The 23,754-nt window shown below is 40.3% G+C and overlaps 1 protein-coding gene across 4 annotated transcripts in view; it reads right to left on the minus strand.

Annotated features, from left to right (window-relative positions):
• ABCB5 (ATP binding cassette subfamily B member 5) overlaps positions 1-23,754 on the minus strand; it is a 144,631-nt gene that overhangs the window by 27,433 nt on the left and 93,444 nt on the right. For all 4 annotated transcript variants that reach the window (XR_004538110.1, XM_033930910.1, XM_033930908.1 and 1 more), the window contains 3 exons: positions 21,140-21,240; positions 10,605-10,745; positions 3,057-3,213 (listed from right to left, as the gene is read on the minus strand). Coding sequence is in view for 3 of the 4 variants with exons in the window: in XM_033930910.1 (XP_033786801.1) it covers positions 3,057-3,213; positions 10,605-10,745; positions 21,140-21,240 (399 nt within the window). In the remaining variant the exon portion in view is untranslated. The remainder of the gene's footprint in view (positions 1-3,056; positions 3,214-10,604; positions 10,746-21,139; positions 21,241-23,754) is intronic.

The following is a 23,754-nucleotide window of genomic DNA, read 5'->3' on the forward strand; positions in this document are numbered from 1 at the left end:
TTAGGGAGGGCAGTGGCGACAAAAGGGCCAAGGCCTTTGCCTGTGGGAGGGAAATGTGAAGGGGATGGTCAGGAGGGGACGAAGGAGAAGGGGCAGAGTGAGACAGGCAGGGGGAGGCCAATCAGGGATAGGGACGTAGGCACAAAGGGTAGGGAAAGTGAGGGTAAGGTGGAGGCTGCAGTTCGGCCTTTATCAAGGGAGTGTTGCAGCATTTCCCTCCCTCCTGCCCCAAGGAAAACCCATCGCAGCCATAAATGTAGCAGTGGGTGATCATAGTGGGGTCATAGGCACAGCATATGGCCAAGAAAGAACACAGCGTTACATTTGTTGATAGGAAAAGAAGTGGCAAGTGATGTAAACACTCAGAGGCTTGACTCCTTACTTGGACGGCAGGAAGGCCATCTGGCATGACTTCAACAACTGACAGGTGAATGGCCCCTTCCTTGAACGGGATGGGGAGAATGCAGGGCCAGCTTGAACGGCTCTCCCAGGAGAATGACAGTAGCCCAGCCTGATATACTGGGCAATCTACGGATGAGTTGCTGGTTATAAGAACAGATATGCAGCAATATGATGGTGTGCAATGGTATCTAAAATGTTCATGGTTAATGTTTTGGTATGTTGGTATTTGCTGTTTGAAGATGATTGTAGTTGGGCATTTATGGCTGTGGACATTTATAAATCCACATTTTGTCGAAGAGCAGCGGGTCTGTGCGGTACCTGCAAGTGTCCTGAGAGGAGGTGTGAGGGGGCAAAAAGTGCTGAGTGCCATTTTTCCTGGATGATTCTTGTAAATTTGAGCCTTGTTATTACATTACATTAGAGATTTCTATTCCGCCATTGCCTTGCGGTTCAAGGCAGATTACAAAAGAATTACAAAAAAGGTATTACATGAAGAAGATATCTGGTAATTTCTAGAGGAGATACGGAGTAGATGAGGTTGCTTTGGGGAATCGGGAAGGTATTAGGGAGTAGTATTGGGAAGTGGGAAGGAGCTAGCGGTATTAATTCATTTGCAGGAATTTCTTGAAGAGTGGAGTGGGGCTGTGCCTTTCACCAGTGCAAATGAAATGCATATAAAGATGAATGCTGATATGCTGGGGCATAACAAATTATTTAAATTGGTTTGGGGCCCTTTGACATCCTTTGTTACTTCAACATACTTGTCTTTGTTTAAATTTTTTGTTTATTTTTATACATAACCAGGATGGGATAGATGTGTGGGGGGAGATATCTTTCTGGTTTATTTTTTGATTAAATGGTTGGATGGGAGGGGAGGGGTTTTTTTTTCTTCTACATTGTTACTAATGGAATTTAAGTGCTTACGTTGATTATTAATGTCTGTATAATTCTTGGCACTTTGTATTAGTTTTGAAAATTAATAAAGATTAAATAAATAAATAAATAAAGGAAGGCAGAGGCAGAAAAAAAAAAGAAATGCATATGCAAATTTTCTGTTCACTTTTGGATCACTTTCCAACTTTCCCCCAAATTTAAAAAAAAGTCAGTTGGTTTTACACTTTTGTTTTAATAACATTTTTAGCAAGTGTTTGAACTTGATGATGCATGTTAACTGACAACTTATATTGATTCTTTGGTTAACATGCACTACAGTGACTCACTGTAGAGTAAGGGGGACAATTTTATGCAATTTTATAAGTGGGCACCACCATTTTGGTGTCCCAGTGCCATGCAGGGAGGCCCTGGTTCTAAAAATGGTGCCTGAAGTTAGTCCCCTAGATTGGCACACCTAGCCAATCTAGATGCCTAACAGAATTTTCTTAATTGTCTTAATTGGTGCTATTAATTGAAAGCACCATTATAAAACAATTAAAAACCATTAGAAATTAATTAGCAGGTAGGTGCTTAACTTAGTAGACGCTTACCACTTCGAAGTAAGCATCTACACTGAGGCGCCTACCTGCAAGTAGGCAGGTTAGGGGCAGATTATGGGTGGATTTTGGGCATAATTTAGGCACAGTCATTTAGGTCAATAAAACCCTGGCATAAATGAGAGTGCACTTAAGGTTTCAATGCCTACTGGCACCTAAAACTGCTTTGGTGCCGCTAAGTGAGATTTTATAAATGGTGCCTAGCGGATGATTGACAATTGCACTAAATGGGCCCTAGGAGTTAGGCATTGTTTATAGCAGTGTATCTCAAACTGTGTGCCATGGCACACTTATGTGCCCCAAAGAGATTCTGGGTGTGCCATAAGAGATTCCAGAATTTTACTTTATTTAAAAAAAATTCCCTTCACAAGTATACACTAGAATAGATGACGTACATCACGTATGCAAGAGCCTGTCAAAGTTATGAGCGTCTAAGTGCCTAAGATTACAACTGCCCAGAAAAGCATCATTCTTTGACATGATTGGTCCTTGGAAAACTAACAGCAAGTCATTTTCGTTTTATTTTTTAATGCAATAGTTATCCTAACTTGAGCAACAAAGCAATCAAGGCTTTGTTACTTTTTGGATTTTCTTATCTTTGCAAACTTGGATTTTCAGCTCTGACAGAAATTAAATCAATAAAAAGAGAATGGCTGCAGGAAGTGGATGATGAAATGCATGTTTTCATGTCGACTTGAGCCACGTTTTGAATTAATTTGCACTACAAAAACCAAGCAGGTCCATCACATTGATAAGCAATTCTATTCTATCTACCTTAGTTTCACCATTGTTACAAATATCCATACATAGCTTAAAAAAACACTTTAAATAAATAACTCTCAAATTGTATTTTTTGTTGGTTTTGCAATTTTATCATTTCAATTATAATGTGCCATGAAAAACATTAGCTCCGTTTGGTGTGCTGCGGCTAAAAAAATTTTGAGAGACACTAGTTTATAGAATCCGAGCCTGAGAGCCTATTCTACTGTGGCACTTGGGCACCCAGATTTCTTGATAGAATACTAGTGTAACCAATGTAAGTGTATTACTTATCCTGTTATGTTTTGATTCTTTTGTTATTTTTTTGCTAAGAAGAAATTCAGATCAGTATAGCTAGCTACCATAATAGGGATCAGAACTGACTGAAGCCTCAGTTCTGCGTACCAGTTTCTGTCCTTCTTGGCTGTAGCTGTCTATAGCTGGAATTCTTTCAAACAATGCAAATAAGTGTGCGGCTGCAGATTTGGCTTTTGCATAGTCAGGGGCAAAGGACAATGTTTGTCCAGCTGCCATAGCTCCATATGCCAATAAAGAGAACACCCTATAGAGAAAAAAAAGAGAGTTTCAGGCTACATTGGCGTCTCATAAAACCTAAACTAAGAAGAAACTAATACAAGAGCAATGTGCAAAAATGACTTTTATCATTATCTAAAGATCTATTCCTCTGCCTTCATCTGTTTGTCCAGTTATTATTATTATTTTTAGTTCTAAGCTTTTAACAATATAACCAAGTGAGAAACTTGTACAGTAAAGGGATCCATAAGAGATTGAAATACAATAATTTCTCGATAAAGGGAAAACAAGCCTAAAGGCTAGGAAATAAATCACTCAAGTCCACAAACAGGTAATCTAAAATTTAAGATAAGAATTTAGGACACCTGTTTGTGGACTTGAGTGACTTATTAATGGTGGTAGATGCATCGTATGCCCTCCCTTGGAAGGTGGTAGAGATGAAAGCAGTAACTGAATTGAAAACTGTTTGGGATAAACATAGAGGAATCCTATATGGAAGGCATAGAACCAAAGAAGCTTAGCGGTGATTAGATGGCTACACTAGTAATTGAGCAACAAAGCCAATGCTGGGCAAACTTCTACAGTCTGTGTCCTGAAAATGGCAAGGACAAATCAAGTATGCGTATGTACGTAATATCACATCATACTTTATGAATTTATCATACTGGGCACACTGGACGGACCATACAGGTCTTTATTTGCCGTCATCTACTGTTACCTTAAAGGTAAATATTCAGCCAGTGTCAGTGAGCAGAGTTTTAGCTGCCACCAGCTTTATGCCCCAAAATTTAATGCTGGGCCATGTCTTGGCACCTGCATTGAATATCTGGGTATATGTGTTTGTCCAGTTAATCCAATATTCAGCCCTGAAACAGGTAGGTGAACCCAGACAAAGGTAGGACATTGCTTTATGTGGTACAGCTTATCTGGTTACATTATGCAATTAAGTGCTGAATATCAGCACTTAACCACATAGTTGCTCCATCTGCAGACCCCCCCTCCCCCCTCCCCACACACATACACACAATACAGCCCGTTTCAGCTTAGCTGATTAAAGGGAATATTCTACTATTACTACTACTTATCATTTCTATAGTGCTGCTAGACATACACAGCGCTGTGGCACTATCCACTTGAGTGCTGCAGAATATCAGCAGATAACCCTGCATAGCCACTTTAATCATCCAGGAGCCTCTTCTTCCTTGTTAAATTGCTTTCAGTATTGATCCCTTAGGCCAAGATTCCATAAACAGCACCATTAGGTACCCTCAAGGTACTGGATTTAATTGGTTTAATTGCCTTTAAGCGATTCAATAATTGATTGTGCCGTTTAAAAGCAATTAAAATGTCATTTGCTATGACAAACCACATAAAGATAGGACTGGATTTTATGTGGTCCTATTTATGTGGTTACCTTGGTTGCATAAATAGGACCACATAAAATCCAGTCCTAACTTTATGTGGTTTGCTATAGCAAGTTAAGGACTGAATATGGTTTCACTGGTTCCATAAACCTGGAAGTTTAGTGCTGGAGCCTGGACATGGCCCAGCACTGAATTTTTGGTAGCAGTCAGTAAAATGCTGAGTGCCATTGGCTGAATGTCGACCTCTAAATTTATACCTAAAGTAGTGGAGCCATCATGGGATTTGGACAAAGCTTCTCTTGTTCCTAGGATAAGATCTCAGAGTAGGGGACAATGCCATAGTTAGCAATGGTTCTAATAGAATAGAGGTCATTAATTCTCTCTCACATTCCAACCACCTAAGAAGATTGCTCAGGTGCTCAGAACCATTAGCCTGTGTCTTCATTCCATTTCCTATGATATGTTCTCAGCTTAGCACATCCTGGCCCACATGCTGATAACGTCATGCCTCGACTACTGCAATTCTGCTTACTCTGGAATCAGGTCCATTCAGCTCAAATAACTGCAGAATTTTTAATTATAGCAATTAAGATTCTCTCCAACTCACCTAAATTTGACAATGTGACACCACTTTTTTACTTCAGAACTGTTGGCTCCCTGTTTTCTTTCAGGTTCATTTTAAGATTCTCCTTCTAGGTGATAGGACTTCCGTCCACTCTCCTTGTCCAACCTACTTAATTTTTATACCCCCATTGTTCCCTTTGGTCTCAGAGCTTCTCATCTATGCCCTTGGTTACCCACCCAAATCTCAACATCAATAGATACTAAGCTGTCTTTATTGTGGCCATTTCTCTCTTTATTTTGGAGCACGTTATCTTGTAAGAATTTGAAAGTAGACCTTAAAAATTATCTTTTTGATTTGGTTCTCAGTGGTTATGGCTCAACAGGAGCTTCTGGTCCCCACAGGCAGGTAAGATAGCTATATAAAGTGGAACCTTTATCACACATAGCTTCTCTACTCTTTCCCCCTTTTTTTGTCTCTAATTTGATGGACTTCTCTGCTTTTTCCTCATTGTTATTATAATTTTGCAATATGTTTATTAAATGTAAACCGATATTAAGGCCCCCTTTTATCACGCTGCATTAGGGTTTTGATGTTAATAGAATTCCTATGAGCGTCGGAGCTTTTACTGCCACGGCCAGCGATAAAAAACCCTAATGCGGCTTGATATAAGGGGCTTAAATCAATAAAAAAAAAACAAAGCAAATAATAGCAAAAACAGCAAGAAAACTGAAGGGTACAGAGAAATGAGGCATTAATACAAAATACATTATGTACTTAATAATTAGTACAATTTACATGAAAGCATTCATAGGTTCTCAAGTTTTATAATTTGACCTCCATCAACCATGATTTTCCACTGCAAATGATTCATATTTAGCCACAAGACAAACCAAATTTCACTATACACAGGATAAGCTGTAAAACTATTGCAAAAAGAAGATAAAAAATTGTTTATATTTCAACATACTTTGGCGAGGAGCTACCTTAATCAGTGGCACTTCACAAATCTTATCCCTACCACCTTTAAGAAACTTGTAAATTGGCATAACAAAACAACATACGAGATAAAGTGCCTACTTTCTGTGCACAAAATCAATATTTATTATTAGAGTTAGCAACTTTACATATAATCCAAATTGCCCTATGGAAAACATAAAATAGAATTTGTGTTAGTGAGACAGAAAGACCCGAGACACACCATGCTAGTATATTATCCATACATCATCAACCACTGTGTTTCCCAGGCTATTTCAATTCCAGCATCTCTCTTAAAGCATACCTGTTACAGCAAATTATAAAAAGTAGAGGCCAATCTAGGTAATGACAGATTGCAACACAGCTGGGTTTGTCAAGAAGTGCCTGAAAGCTAATACCAGAGGTAAGGAGACAATGCTTCAGTTAAAGCCATTGGCAAGTTATACTTCTCTTTAATACAATGAAAAGTCATAATTTTATGCCATCCAAAATCTACACTACTGACCAACCTGCCTCCAAGACCAATTAAAAACGTTAGACTGGATCTACAAAGCAGCATTCTCCCAAACAGACATATTGGCAGTCTGCAACCACTTAACTTCTGGCAGCTTATTCAAGACTTGAAAAGCTTCCAGAGTCAATGCCAGTGTCAGATGCAGTCTCAGAGTATAGGGAAATGTCATAGCCAGAATGGTTCAAATGGAATAGAGGTCATTAATTCTCTCTCGCACACCAACCACCTAAGAAGACTGCTCAGATACACAGAACCCCAAAAAAGGCAGATGATACTCATACAAATCATCTCATTGTTCTTAGTTCCCTTAAGCCTATGTAGGACTGTGTGAGGAATCTTAAGGTGCTACAGGAATTTTACAAAGGTCTGCTTATAAAAACATTGATGAAACAGCAATGGCAGGATGCCCAAAATACAATTGAGCTTAAGAAATCTATCATTTTTATAGCCTCTAGCCAACCCCATTAGATGAACTAAAGCAGAGGCCATTGACAAACCAGCTCCTGCACTTTATCCAGAGTAATTCAAGGGCCATGGTCCCAGGCATATGCTAAAAAATTACTAAACCAGGCCCTCCGATAGAGGATACCCTGGGATGACCAATTACAGGCATAAAGCTGTATCTCTTACCTCAATACACTTAAGGGGCAACACTGGTTTGTGATAAGATTACTTTGTATCCCACACTTCTGAGAATTCCTCAGTGGTCCAGAAGACATGTGCTACGGAGAATGGTATAGCAATATTCGCACATATGGATAATTTATTCTCCGCTGACCTCAGGTATGTCTGGATAATGCTAAACTGCAGTGGCCAGAGATTCTAATGTGTTACAGAAATAAAGGGGGGGGGGGGAGAGAGAGTGGGCATCCTTGTGGGTCACCCTCAAGAGGGAAAAAGCAAGTTAAAAGTTAGTTATTAACCTTAATGCTAGTTGTTGGGGCTGTATACAGTTCTTTAACCATAAGAATACACTGCAGATTGAACCTAAACTATTTATGCATGTGGAATAAATATAGCTATTCCATCCAGTGGAAGGCCATTTCAGCATCTAATGGCAGGGTAACTTGCTGTACACAAAATGGCTGAGCTACAGATAGAATAGTATACAACAATCAAGTGTTATCAGCAGACAGCCTACCAAGCATGATTCTTTTCTGGCTTGCATGATCAAGACTTCTTGTAGTGCAAAATTCTGTATCAAAATTGGTGATTAATGATAATCTGTGGCATAGTAAGGGGTGTGTAAAGTACCCTGGATGCCATCTTAGACAGAATGCCACTCAACAGCAGCACAATAGTGATGTGGCTGGCGGAGATTCCCAAGCCCCACCAGCTGAAGACTCCCAGCAACTCTCCTCTCCCCTCCCAATGATAGGGGGAGGTCTCTTAACTACACTCCCTGGTACCTCTTAAAGCTTTCTGTCCTTCATTGGCTCCCACTGCTCATGCTGGCTCCAAGCCCTCACTCTGACATAATTTCCTGTCCAAAGAAGTATATAGCACTGGATGAAGAGATAGATATAATAGGCATCTCAGAGACCTGGTGGAAGGAGGACGATCAATGGGACACTGCATTGGCCAATCAGGGACTTCCTTAGACTCCTCCAAGGGCCTAATCCCCCCCCCCCCATGCATCACATGATGCACCGGGGCGTGGCCTAAGGCCGGTATTACATCGCGGACATGCAGAAGCAGCAGGACTTTGCGCTTCCTCCTGCTCCCGAAGATAACTGGAGGCCTATGGAGTAGGAGGAACTGGGCACCTCTCCTGCTCCCAACATTTTTAAAGGTACGGGGGTTCTGGTGGGCCAGTCGGGGGTGGTGAGGTAGGCCTTTTGGAAGTGGGACCCTCGCGTTGGGTCAATTTTTTGGTTCGGGAAGGGAGAGGGGAAGGGGAACTTGTCGGGAGAGGGAAGGGGGTTTAATTTTTTTTTTTTTAAATCGGGCTGATATTTTGTGTGTGTAAAACACGCAAAATATCTGCCCGATTTTAAAAATATTTAAAAAGCCGTCAGAAGCCCTGACAGCAGTGACAGGAGGCTGCTTCTCCTGTCACTACTGTCAGGGCTCTAGCGATCCATGCAGTCATTTGGGGGCATGTCTCCAATCGCCCCTATTTGCATGCAGATGGTTGAGGAATCGGTTGGCCTGCCTCCAATCGCATACGGATTGGAGGGTTAGTGAATCTAGCCCATAGTTTGAGAATCTGGCCCTTAATTTAAAAAGTTGATAATTGGCAATTCTCAACTTGTAATTAGGGGCAAGATTGTGATTGGGCATGATTAGGGGCCACCATGAGAATGGGCTACTGGGCTTTATGGACCATTGGTCTAACCCAGAAAGGCTATTGTTATGTTCTTATGTATTTTACATGTAGGTGCCTGTTTTGGACTTAGGCCCAAACAAACCCCTGGCATAAATATGGTGTGACTAAGGTTAGGATGCCTATCGATGCCTAAGACCACTTTAGGCACCACTAGGTGTGATTCTATAAAGTACGCCTAACTTTTATAGTGCCTATATTTTAGGTGCTATTTATAGAATCGGGCCCACTGTGCAAGTTAAGTGAGTATTTGCAGAATAGTGCTTAGGCACTCTGTTACCATTTACATAGTCATATGTACATAAGAACAAGTATATGACCACCAGATACTAAACTATTTCGATACATGACTGAGCTCCCTACAAACCGGGAAAGTGACACCCATACCAGAACCCGTAATATCCAGACAACAATACCAAATACAGCCAATCTTTTCTCCAAACCATATGCCATAATCATACGCCTACACAAACACAAACCAAGTTATCTGTGTCATGAATCCTAGTGAAATAATGTAATCCCTGGATATGGCCAGGCTCTTCTAAATTGTAAATCACATTGAACTCCTGGGGCATATTAGCGATCCATAAATACTAACGCTGTGTAATGTAATATTCTAGACATTTGTGCAGGTAACGTGTGTAAATGGGAGCACCTAGATTAGAAGATCGCCCTTTCAGTAGCGTTGAGTGACATGATTAACCCCTCCACATAATGTAGAAGACTATAAGGTGCTTGTTAGAATAGTCAGACCTACCCCAAGTGACTGCCCCTTTGCAGCTACACACTAGACAATTTATATACAGACGGCCTGATTCTCAAAATGTGCGTCCCGAATGCAGGTGGCGGTAGGCATCGTACCACTCTCTGGCAGCCAATTGGGACTCACTTTTTTATTTTTAATTGTGTGATGAAGGACTCCTAGATTGCAGGTGTCTGTAGCACATCTATGAAGATGTGTAGGGATGCTTAAGCACGCCCAAAGCAGGTTTCGTCTGGAAATGGCCTTGGGCAAGCTTAAGCATCCCTATGCATCTCCTTAGGTGCGAGAAAGATGCCTTAAATAAAGGCCTGCAAAATGCAGGCCTACATTTAAGGTGCCCGCTCAGCAATACAGCTGCGATTCTCTTTAGGATGCCGATGCATGATTGATATGCGATTGGCGGCCACCTCCTAGGTGTCCGCCGAAATCGGCATCCTATGGATAATCAGGCCAACATTTTATAGAATAGGTTTACACACATAGCTGCAAATTACTGCCAACGAATGCTAGTTAAGAACATTTATTGTAGTTGGCATCATTTAAGCACCAATTAACAACCAATTAAGTAATAAAGTTATGCATGTAAGTGGTACTATTCTATAACTACTCATGCAGTTAAGGAATAGGGGAATAAGACTTCTCATTCTCAAGCAAAAGGCCAAGAAGGGGCTTTCCTTTGTTCATAACTCAGACCTTGCATTTCACACTCGCCTAAAGAGAAGCAGCTGCATGTAAACAATTCAAACTGCTCTTAACCAAGAGTTTATTGATGGTATTTGATTAAAGTGCAAAGAATGAGCTCATGATTTTAAAGAGGGAAAGCAATGTCTACTTTACAATGTCTACTTACAAAGCAATGTCTACTTTAATAAAGTGTGCTAGAAAAATGTTGCATTTAAATGCAAGACTTACAAGAAAATGTTTTCGGCATTCATTCTTCCAATGGACATCAAGTAAGCTCCAAAGCTATAACCGGCTGCATAGGCGAAGTACACGAATGACTGGCTGAATGCAAAGCAGAAACCATAGATCTGGGCTTTCCTTTGAGCATTTCTGTAACACAGAGCACCCATCACAATTTTTAGTTGCTAAATAACTAGAGAATTACAACTTTTATTATGACAGACATACTGGCACCAAAAAGATCTTCAGCATATCCTGGGAAAAGCAAATTAAACAATAATAGTACTTAACAAATAAAGGGATCCTTGTAGTAAGATGCAGTAAGCACTAACGCATGCTTACTGCAACTTAAAATGTCTTAAATGTGGAACGCTCAGGAGGCATCCAGTGATCATTTTGGCATCAGTGCACACTAGCCACATGCTAAAAAAAATAGATTGTACTTTTAGCGCTGGGGGGCGGAGAGTAAGCCTGTATTATGCTAATCACCAAGTGCAGCCATATTGCTGCAAACTAACTGATTTGCATGTGGTTAGCACGTGAACCCTTAGGGCCATATTCTGTAAACAGTGCCATAATTTAGGTGCTGGTAGCTGCCTTGATTGTGTCTACTGTCCCCTAACTTAATTGCTTTAATTGGCTTTAATCAGCACAGTAACTGACAGTATCGTTTTTAAAAAAGTAAACACCACTAGGCACCTGCCAGGGTAGATGGAAGAATCACACCTACAGCATGGTGATTATCAGTGCCTAAGGTCAAAGTCGGCAAGGTTAGGGGTGGAGATGACCTTAGGCGCCATAGGTGCCGAACCGAGTCGAGCTCTACCACGAGATGACCTGGTATATAAACCAAAGATTAGACTAGACTAATGTAGTCTTTTAAAACCCTGACCTACATTATTGGCGCCTAAGTTTTTTCTTATGCAAACAAGAGAGCTATTCACAAAACCAAATCACAATCATTATCATAAAATTTATCTTTATTATCACAATATTTATTACCCATAAATAAACAGTAAAATCACCTTATCCTACAAATATATAATCAGTGATAGGACTGGATTGTTGTATTCAAACTGAATCTGTTATGAGCTGTCAAGTACTTGAGTAGACGTTTGAAATTGGAGGATTTTTGATAATCAGCCATTTTGGACATTGGCAACAAAGAAGATCATGCCGTCTTGATGTTGATAATTGATTCACAGGATATTAGCATACTTTTTTGCAGGGATGAAGATATATGGTTGTGAGTCTCCTATCACTGATTATATATTTGTAGGATAAAGTGATTTTATTATATTTTTATGATATTGTGATAATAAAGAGAAATTTTATAATGATTTGGGTTTGTGAATAGCTCTTTTGTATGTATAACCTGTATGTATCTTTAAAAGTGGGGCTATATTGTTATTTTGAGTACCCTGAAGAATGGGTTTTAAGTTTTTTCTTAGGCGCTGGTAGCCACGATTCTGTTAATGGCGCCTAAGCGTGATTGACACACGACCAGCGCCGTTTTTCTAGGTACCAGCCAATATAGGTGCCATTTACAAAATCTGGGCCTAACTGCCGATAAAATAGGTGGTGGTAAGGGCTCATGTGCTAGTGAGAAAATTAATGTGTGGCCATTAACAGAAAATAGTTCACACAAGAATGATGCCCGTAAGCAAATGCTAAGGCCACTTTTTTCTACAATTTGTTGATGTATTTTTTTGATATTTTATGTATGTTCTAAAATTCAACAAAAATTATTGAACTAAAAAAAAAAAAAGGGGCCCAGAGAGTGCTGGTTTTGCATATCCAGTTTAGAAAGAGATAAAGGGTTTGGGCAACGATGATAGAAATCTGTGCTGTGATTATAGTGACAATGTATTTTCTTTTCTATCATATACTGTATTTCCTTCTCATTTTGGTTTTTATAGTATTTTGTAAACTGCTTAGAAAGCACTCTGAAAGGGTATTAAGGCCCTCTTTTACTAAGCTGCGGTACATGTTTCTACCGCATCCCACGGCGTTAAAAGTTCCAACGCTGCTTCATTACTCATAAGAATTCTATGAGCATCAGAGCAACGTCGGAGCATTTAGCGCTCTGGGCCGCAGTAGAAACCTCTACCATGGATTAATAAAAAGGGGGGGGGGGAATAAGTTTTTAGTAAACACAGAAACATAGGGCTTCTTTTACAAAGGTGCGCTAGCGGTTTTAGCGCGCGCTTAGCATTCGCTAAAATGCCGCACACGCTAGCCGCTACTGCCTCCTTTTAAGCAGGTGGTAATTTTTCAGCTAGCGTGCGCTAATCCGGTGCGTGCGCTAAAAACTCTAGCGCACCTTTGTAAAAGGAGCCCATAGGCTTGAACGTCAGCCAGGGTGACATTTTAAATTACCATTTTCCAGCTGCTCACTGTTAAATATTCTTGCTGCTGAGATAGTTCACCTTATCCCTACCTGGATTCAAGACTTTCCAGTCAGGCCACAGTGAGTAAATGCTTTCAAGAATTAGGGGAGGAGGAAAAGTACTTAGCTTTTTAGGCAAATTCTTAAAATCTATCTGTTCTTTGAATTGTTTGAAGATAGAAACATAGAAACATAGAAGATGACGGCAGAAAAGGGCTACAGCCCATCAAGTCTGCCCACTCTGCTTACCCACCCCCTATCTAAGCCCTAATGACCCAATTTTCTTATCTTGACCCTCGTAGGGATCCCACATGGGTATCCCATTTATTCTTAAAGTCTGGCACGCTGTCTGCCTCGATCACCTGCACTGGAAGCTTGTTCCAATGATCAACCACTCTCTCTGTGAAGAAATACTTTCTGGTGTCGCCATGAAATTTTCTGCCCCTGAGTTTGAGCGGGTGCCCTCTTGTGGCCGAGGGTCCCTTGAGAAAGAAAATATCATCTTCCACTTCGACACGTCCCGTGAGGTACTTAAATGTTTCGATCATGTCTCCCCTCATGTCTGATCTATACTTTTCCTATGTGATGTTAGAAGTTTTTGGTTTGCTGTTAGGGTTTGATGATTTTCAGATTTTAGCTATATGAGGTTTTATTTTGGGTACAGTTTGTTATGTAATTGTTTTTATTTCATCTTAACAGTATCCTTGATTTTTGTTTATGTTTTGGTAATACTCCAAGAGAAGGATTCTGGGCTCCTTTTACTAAACTGCGCTAGCGTTTTTAGCGTGTGCTAAATATTAGCATGCGCTAAGCCCCGCGCTACGGAAAAAACTAACTCCAGCTCAATGGGGGCATTAGCGTCTAGCATGCACGGCATTTAAGCGCGCGCCAAGCGTGCGCTAAAACCGCTAGCGCAGCTTAGTAAGAGGAGCCCTCTGTCTTGGATAAATGGACTGTAAATCTGAGAGATGGATAGGAACACAATATCATGCTCTTTTCAAAAGGTGAACATTTTATTTACCTATACAATAGGAGCAATTTCAATAAATATGCTAAAAATAGCCAACTTGTGTATCACCTTTACAGAAAAGAACTTCATTGCGAAAAACTTCTGTCTTATGTTATGTGCAACCTTATATCCCACTAACCAAAAATGTGAGGTGTGGAGGAGGATAATGACCACAAATTAAACAAAATCACTCCACAAAAGATAGTCAAATTTAAACACCAAAGGCATTAGTGCACATGAAAGAAAAAGCCTCAGTACTGGGTGAGTCTTATGACCCTACCTCCTACCCATCATTGGCATAAAAAACCTTCATGAATGCCCTAACTGTCCCTTAGTACATCTTTTGAAAGAAAAAAAACCCCAAATACTTTTCTATTGACGATACACTAATCTGTTATGAATTCAGGTTTATTTAAAATTTGATTGTAACGCTTATAATACTTCTAAGCGATGTACAGTTTAAAAATAGGGCTACAATACTACAAGTTAAGAACATATACCAAACCACAAAAGGGACCAACATGATACAATAGGGGCAGGGGTTGAATTACAATAAATATAGGAAAGAAAACCAACAAAGGAAACACAAAATGGGCTACCAGGGAAAATGTCTAAAGCCTACTGAGGTTCGTGTTTCTTTAGAAAGAAACATCATACATTTAATATTTAAGTTTGAAAAACATCTTTAGATAGAAAGGACTTAAGGGAGCTCTTAAAGCGATCAAGATTTTGTTCTTCTCTGAGATAGGATTTCAAGGTTCTAATCAAAAATAGGTCAACAATCATTTTGTGGCATTCTACTACTGCCTCAGGGCCACTGAACCTGACTAACCAGTGCCATCAATTGATCAGTAAACTCTCTGCTTCCTGGTGGACAGTTTAATTTGTGGTCAATCTTATATCCCACCAAATTTTCATTAATTAGAGTGCTAGGCAGATTACAATCAACATATTGTTACATTGAATTTTGTATAGAGTTAAATATGTTACAAAAAATTATAATTCTATATTGAGTTACCACATTGTTATCAAATTATACATACAGTATAGTCTGAGGTAATATTACTCTTCTGAACATTTACTGATTTTGGTCAAGATTCTTACGTACTGAGACAAGTTTTCAAAGATAAAGGTGGCCACCTTATGTTAAGCACATATCATTAATAAGAACTTGGAGTACATTTTAAACAATAGATGCTGAGTTTTCCACCTCTGAAGCAAATGAGTTTTACATCTTACATTTTGGATTTAGCTCATGTTTTTTTCCCATAATAGCTCCAGGTGAATTACACTCAGGTACACTAGGTACTTTCCAGTTCTCAGAAGGATTAAAGCCTCAGTTTGTACCTAAAGCAATGGAGAACACTGCCTACATATGTGCAGACTCCAGGAGTAGTTTTTACCCATGGGGCTTACTGCAGTTATCAAAGGAAGAGTTGATGCAACCATCTTAAGCCATTTAAACAGAGAAATAAATCTAAATCAATGAACAAATAAATATGCACATTGTGACAAACCTGTAGCCAGCTTTGTCTCTGTAATGGATTAAAGCAGAGCATAGCCCCTGGTCAGGAGAGCTGACCAGGTTAAAAGTAAGGATTTGGAAAGGGTTGACTACCCCTCAGACAATGAGGTAGAGCAGGAAGAGTTCAAACCTAAAGGTATCCAACAGAGAATGCCATATCAGAGTAAGTTCATCAGTAAGCCTGTTAGGACTTTTACTGAGAAGTGGAGACCTAGTCCTGCAAGGTATTCACGGAGAAACCAGAGTTATTTCCCTAGGGATTTCCTGCCCAACCTCCCTGCTCCTAGGAGAGAGGGATGGGGCTATGACACACATAAAAGCAGAGCCCTGAATCACAGAGAGGAAGGCAGGGATGGAAGTGAAGCAGGGGAATCCAGGCAAAGGCACGAGCAACCAAGCAAGCAAGAAGGTGAGGAGAGAAGTCTCTCTCCTCAGCCTTACAGCAGTGAGGACTGGACATGGCAGAGGCCTTCCCAAGCCTAAGCCCAGCTTCTGAGAAAGCTGAGGCAATGGACACCACTGAATTGCTTCTGGAAGCTGGCTATAACCCAGAGGGAATGGAGGGTAGTCCATGAGGGGAAGTGCAGCAAGGAAGCTGTCTTTCTAACCTGCGTTTGTGTGCTGGCTCTCTGTAACCTGAGACCAGCTGGCCTTGATTAGGGAATGAAGGAAAACTTCTCCATTTTGCTCAGAGACTGCCCGGAGGTGATTGTGTGATAAAGGAACTGTATCTGTGAACGTGTGAAGCCTCTGTGTTAAAGCCTCAGTAAAACTAAGGGCTAATCCAATACCCTGCTGTGCTCCGACGGCTGGAAAGCTCAGCTGATGCTGATGAGCTGGAGTGCAAGGCAGAGATCTGTACGGACCCTGAGCTGGGGAACTTTATTTTTAAAGTTTGCTATTCTTTTCTACTGGATAAGTTTATGCAGTTTACTTTCATTGTTTGGAAGTTTATTTTCATGGCTTTTCTGTTTATTTAAACCCTGGTGAAGAGGACTATCTTTAAAGCAGAGAAAGTCCAGGGAACTGGAACTGTATGCCATACTTGGTTCTCAAGCCATTCTGACAACTGTATGATATTTTTGTTTTGTGCTTAATTTATGCATTCCACAAGGGTGGCTGATAGTGTTTAGAACCTCTATCAAATAAAGCCTGAGAATGAGATTTTGACCATACCTGAATTGTGTCTCCCTTTTATTGGCAACGTATCTCAGTGTGGCCTGGCAGACTAGGCAGAAGCCTAGGTCTGTTTTACCTGAAAAGCCTTCTTCTTTCCTGGGGGAAGCCACACCGACAGGTCAGGATTCGGCACAGCTAAACCGCCTGCCGGTCAGAGCAGGGGACAGCTGTGTGACAACATATATTTTCTTTCATTATGCATCATGACAAAACAATTGCACATATTTGAATCTGTCTTTTATGAATATACTTTTCTAATGCAAAACTATGAGACCCTTTTACTAATATATGTTAAGTTTTGGGCTTAAATACATGATTTTAACACAAGGCAAGCTCAAAACTAACTCCATCAAGAAGGGGTATTCTTATTATTTTTTTATTGCAGGTTGAATGCTTAGTACCTCATCCAGGTTAATGCAGAAACAATTACCCTCCTAAGGTGCACATGCAACTAAATTGGCACAATTCAATTGACACCAATAATTGGGTCCTAACAATCAATTATTGGTTTTCATTGTCAACATTTTGGATTTTCACACACATCTTGCTAAGCGCTATTCTATAAAGATCCACATACAAATCTTATAGCATGCAAATCAGAAAGGGGCTTAGCCACGGGAGAGCCATAGGCGGGTTAGGAACATTTATTAAAGATGGGTGCAATATTACTGAATACCAAGAATCCACATCTAACTTATGTGCCAGGATTTATATCAGGTTTCAGTTGGTGTAAATCCTCGCATCCAAAGCTTGGGGTGGAAATCAGATTTAAGCGCCAGTCTATAAATGGCAAGCAACTTCAAGCTCAGTTTAGAGAACAATGCTCTGCGCAAATTTTTTCTAGCGCTGTTTTATCAATCTCGTCAGACTGCTGCTGAAACTTGCAGCAGCCATTTTTAGTACAAAAACCACACTAGCATGAGTGTAGGAGAATTGCTCCTGCCCTAGTTCAACACAGGACCAGCAGGGCTGTAAGGTAAGTCCAGGGAGGGTTAGTGGGTCAGAAGGGTTCTCATTTTTACAACAGGATGGAGTGAATGAGTGGGAGTTTCCAGTTTGGGAGGGGGCTGGGGGCCGAGCGGTTGCAGTAGAACATCTCAAGGGAGGGAGAGAATGGCAGGCGTGCTGGATGCTTATATTCAAATAGAGGTCACTAGCCATGCGCAAAGCCACAAGGCATGAGCACTAGACATCCATAGTGTCTCCCCCACGGTGATTACATTCACACGATAACAGAAAACAAATTGTTTTACCGGCCATAAACATCAAAACATTAACTAATGGATAACCTGAAGATTCTGTTGTAGTATTTTTATTTCTATATACTTTTTAATTTTTTAAGGTTGCAAAAGATGTCTAATATAAGAATAATCTGTGGTTCCCCTGTACATCAGTCACGGCTCCCCAGGGAGCCATGGCTCAGTTTGGGACCCACAGCCTTAACACCTAATTCAGGTCAGTTGCACTGTTAGCTCTCCTTCTGGCAAAAACAAAAAATAACTTTTTCTTTTAAGATAGAAAGTTTGAGCCCTTGCACTGCTACTTTCTTATTTATACTCCAGACATAAGCAACTCTGGTCCTCGAGGGCCGGAATCCAATCAGGTTTTCAGGATTTCCGCAATGTATATGCATGAGATCTATTTGCATGCACTGCTTTCAATGTATATTCATTGGGGAAATCCTGAAAACCCGAATGGATTCCGGCCCTCGAGGACCGGAGTTGCCCATATCTGCTCTAGACTATTACAGTTAAGTTTCTACCTCTAGGCAGAAAGATTCCATTTCAAGCTATGGGGAAAAGGATTATAAACTTATAGAAACTAGTAAATTAAGTTTACCTATTTGTGTTTGATTTTTTTTAAAGATTGAACTAGGCCCTGCTTTGTCTTCTAGAGGCTATCACAACAATTATTCTGTCTTCTGATGTTACAATTTGAAATTGATGCAGGACTTTAGATGTTCTTTGTATTAGCTATATTCCTAAATTTGCCATTCATGATTATAGTTGTTTTTTGCATCAATTAAAAAAAATTTGTTTGATCATAAGTTTCTATCTTTAACCCAAAGCTTAACTATAAAACTATGGGCAAAACTATAATAATAATAATAGTTTATTTTTATATACCGCCAAACCATCGGCACATGGGCCCAACCCGACCATGTGCCCAAGGTCCCACCCCCAGGAGGGACCTAAGGCTCCCGGGCCTATTCTGATTGGCCCAGGCGCCTTAGGCCCCACCAGTAGGCGGAGCTTTGGGACGGATGGGCCAATCCGGCCTCATTCCGTCGTTGGCTGCCTGCCGGACAGGCGGGTTTGGCTCCCGTCTGTCCGGCCAACTACACAAAAGTAAGGGGAAGGGGGGTGGGGGTGTCGTGGGGGTCGGCCAGGGGGGTCGCGGGTTGGCTGGGGGGGGCGGTTGGAGGTTCTTGGGGGGGGGCGGTCATTGGGGGGAGGGGGTTTGCGTCGAGGGCAGGAGGGCCTGGGATCCCTCCTGCCCGTAATGTAGTGCGGGGTGGGGGTAGGGGGTCGCCGTGGCTAGGAGGGTTTGGGCTCCCTCCTGGCCCGATATTGTCGGGGAGTTGGGGAGTCGGCAGGGCAAGAGGTCTTGGGCTCCCTTTTGCCCCGATCGTGTCAGGGGGGGCAAGAGGGCTTGAGCTCCCTCTTGCCCCGATCGTGTCGGGGGTGCCGCAGTTGGCTGGGGCAAGAGGGCGGGAGTGCGTGCGAGCGGTCCTTCAGGGTGGGGGTGTGGGTGGGAGTGCGTGCGAGCGGTCCTTTAGGGTGGGGATGCGGGTGCGGGTGGGAGCGTGTGCGAGCGGTCCTTTGGGGTGGGTGTGCGGGTGCGTACGAGCGATCCTTCGGGGTGGGGGTGCGAGTGGTCCTGCGGGGGGAGGGTGAATCGGACGTCGGGGGGGGGACTATGTAAAAAAATTATTGTACAACGCGCAAGGTTATGCACGGTTTGTAAAAACACGTATAATGCGCGCGTTATATGCGTGAAAATATGGTAATTCTAACAAGTAATTAAAATACAGATCCAAATAACAGTGTTTTATAAAGGAAAATAACACAATTCAATAAAAATACTGACTAACAAAATGTGACCCTAACTTATTCAAAGTAAGATATGCACAATACAAATTATTTACACTAAAGTAGGTAAAAAACTGTAAACATTATTCCATAAAATAATAAAAATAATCCACTTATGATAATTTTAAAATTGATTAAATTTTGTATTGTTTGAATAGATAAGTTTTAAGATCTTTCCGAAACTGATAATAAGTAAGGACTGGAGAAATAATAGCAGTCAAACATGAATTCATTACTCCTGCTTGAAACGCCAGAGTCCTAACTATGGAAACTAACCAACACATATAAAATCTGTGGGCATTTGCTTTTATTCAAACTGTCTTTAGCAATAAACCTACACTTTTCTCTTTATCTCTTTATTCCCGGAATTTAAATCAACAAAACACAGAGCAAAGTTTTTACTTACCCAGAGAAATGTCCTCTTCTCCTAGAACTTCTCAGAAGGAAGGTAACCTGGGATCTTTCCTCTCTTTATAGTTTTGATTCTAAGGGGACTGCTTCAAAATGACCCTTTGAGGTTAATCAGATTGCACTAGTAACCTTTGCAGCTATTCTGTATTGGTCTATTCAGATGGATTTTTCAGCTTACTGCTAACCATATGAGGGCTGAAAATCCAAGGCTAGTTTAGCTATACATTCACCATCTGCCAGTGAATGCATAACATTATTTGAATATAAACCTTATAATTCCTATCTAAGCTTTTGACCATATAGCCAGAATTTACGAGAAGGTGCTGAAAAGTTCTCAGCCCAACCAAGAAGAGAATGATGTGGATATGGTTCAATCAACGATAGGAAACAATGTCAAAACATAGAATTTTGTTTCTACAAATTGGCACTTAATGAAATAAGTTAACACTCTTTTCAGCTACAGTGGCAAAATAATGCTCAGAATTTAGGAAGTTGGTTGGTTGGGCTGAGAATTTCTCAGCAGCTCCTTGAATGTAATAAAAGTGAGCCAACGAAAGGACAATCTAGCCTTTGTGACATCACTGATGCAGTTGGCTCTTATTGGTGGAATGAGGCATTATGACATCACAATCAGCTCTAGTTACCAGAGACTGAAAGTCTTCACACTATGAGGGGGTGCTGAGAAGTACTGAGCCCAACCAAGAAGAGAATGATGTGGATATGGTTCGATCAATGATATGAAACAATGTCAAAACATAGAATTTCATTTTTAAAAATTGGCACTTATTGAAATAAGATAACACTCTTTTCAGCTACAGTGGCAAAATAACCCTCAGAATTTAGGAAGTTGGTTGGGTGGGCTGAGAACTTTTCAGCGCTCCTTCATATTGTGAGCATATATTACTGAGTTTGATAGGACAAGCCAAATTCACTTCTCACTTGAATGGCTCCTGTAATTGTTCATTGTACATTTCTTCAAAAGCTCTTTCTCTAGTTAAGGAAACAACTGTCCGGATGTTTTCCACAGCTTCAGTTGCTATCTGGTTGTAAGAAAGAAAGGAAAAAAAGGGAAATTTGATGCAGTGTTCTCGACCCATGTCAAGTAGTGATCAAATCAACTTGCATAACGATTTTGGCAAGGTTCATTTAAATCTGATTTAGAAGATATACCAGATACTGCATACCTGAGAACATACAATTAAACTATTGATCCAAACAGCAACATGTAATTATGTACTTTAAAAACATTCTTTTGCTAGCATTGTATTTATAATTACTATGCCCCTGTGTCTGACAGTTTAAGAAACTGTAAACCTTATATGATTTCTTAAAATAGCACTATCATAATATTCACTTTTCAGCAAATGACAAAATTAACCTCAATTTTGATTAGTGGTTAATTGTCAATATCCAATGGCACTACTGCCTGTTATTAGAAGTCCTAGCAAGCAGACTTGGATATTTTGTGCTGACCCCTATCCAATACCAGCACTCAACATCCAGATCTGAGGTAGCCACCTGAGGCTTCCAAGCATCGCTGATATTCAGTAGCGATATGTGGATAGCTACCTAGCTAACTTAGGGCAGCCTTTTTGTTGTCCGACGTTAACATACGAGTAGCTATCCAGATGCTTAGTTAAACCATTCTTAATATCGACCCCCCTTCCTCTTCACTTCATTATCATCATATGTTTTAAGGGCATTTCTATGTCTCTAAGGGCTCTTTTTACAAAGCCTCGATAGTGATTCCCAGTGCAACAAATGTGATGAAGTGCATAGGAACTGAATGGGCATCGTCTCAATTGCTGCACTGGGACTCGCTATCACAGCTTTGTAACATTAGATTTAAATAAATAATTAAAAATCACAAATATTTATTTTCATTTGTATGTTGCCTAATCTATTAGCTTGACTTCTCAACTCTTGACTAAGATTCAGCTGCACTGTGTGAGTCATTGTGTGTATGTATGCGTGCTTTTATGTAACCTACTATTAATATAGTCTCTTTTTGTTAAGATAGAAAAATTTTAATGTGTAGGGGGTTAACCCCTGCCACCTTACTGGACACATAAATGTCTTCAGATTAAAGTTAACAAAGGAAGTTGTGATGTCCAATTTTATATTGATAACATAGGATGGAAAAGGGACGGCCAAATTGGAACAAAAAAATTTGTGACTTATTTTATAAGGGCACAGGAAAAACATACAAATTTTGGTTACACATATAGCAGGAACATCCAGTTTACAAAAAAAAGTTTAAAAAAAATAGCATCACTCAGATTTGTGTGTGTAAATGTCAGAATTTACACTACAATATGTTACAACCGAGCACAAAATTTCTTCAATAAAATATCAATCTTAAATTTTTACTATGTCAGACCTCTGCATTTCACATTTCACACAGGGAACACAGCCCCATGACTCGCTTAGTTCATCACTGGTCTTATTGCTTATTTAAATTATTCCCAAATCACATCTTTGGCACTGTTTTTCAGGACTAAGCCCTGATGCAGTTTAAGCTAAGCATGACCCATGCCGGCCTGTGGTCCTCATATTAAAAAGATAAGTAAATTGTTAAAAGATTTTAAATAATTGATCAAAATAAGAGGAATACCAATTAAAAGATGTGATTTGGGAATAATTTAAACAAGCAATAAGACCAATGATGAGCTAAGTGTGCTGTGTTCCCTGTGTGAAATAAGTTGCTGCAGAAGTCTGAAATAGTAAAAGTTTAAGATTGATATTTATTGAAGAAGTTTAGTGCTGGGTTGTAACATTATTTTGATGTAATACCCACTACCCCCTTTGTAAGAGTGAGACATCATAAATGTTGATTTAGCGTTCACAGCAAAAGCAGAAGAGTTTGCAACCTACACGTGTTTAAGTACCAGAGTTTGCAAGTCCAGGGGGAGCCAATTAAGGAACTGAACTCCAAAATGTCATTTGTGTGCATTTGAGTTTGTTTTGAATACTACAGTAGAAAGTAAGCACAATTTCTCTCTCACTCCTCCCCCACCAAAAAAAAGGAGTTCCACATGACCGATTAAAGAAATAAACATTTCCAATAGCCCATAACAAAAGTAATATCTTCCACCCACTTTCTATAATTTTTATCAAAATATAACAGGATACTAGTCCCGTCAACTATACTGTCTCTACTGGACTACTGCAATACACTACTTTCAGGAATTTCTGTGAAACTAGTGAAAAACTCCAGCTGATGCAAAACTTCAGCAAAATTCATATATTACACATCAAGATTTGACCATGTCACACTGCTGCTCATGGAGCTGTTTAGAATTCTAAATGCTAATAGCTTCCTCAGGTTTATTGAACTATTAGGTAGATTTCCTGATCATCATAACTCTAACCGCTTGATCCTATCATTCCCAACTCTGAAAGATATAATATAAAAGATGCCTCATAGCAAGTCATTTAACTACCAAATTGCAAAAGTGGGGAACTCACTCCCCATCAAAATTTGTGCAACAAGTGTATATGAACTGTTTCACAAAAACCTATAAACATGGCTTTTCAAGAAGTCCCAGTTACTG

Source organism: Geotrypetes seraphini, chromosome 2 (assembly GCF_902459505.1).
Source record: "Geotrypetes seraphini chromosome 2, aGeoSer1.1, whole genome shotgun sequence".
NCBI lineage: Eukaryota > Metazoa > Chordata > Amphibia > Gymnophiona > Dermophiidae > Geotrypetes > Geotrypetes seraphini.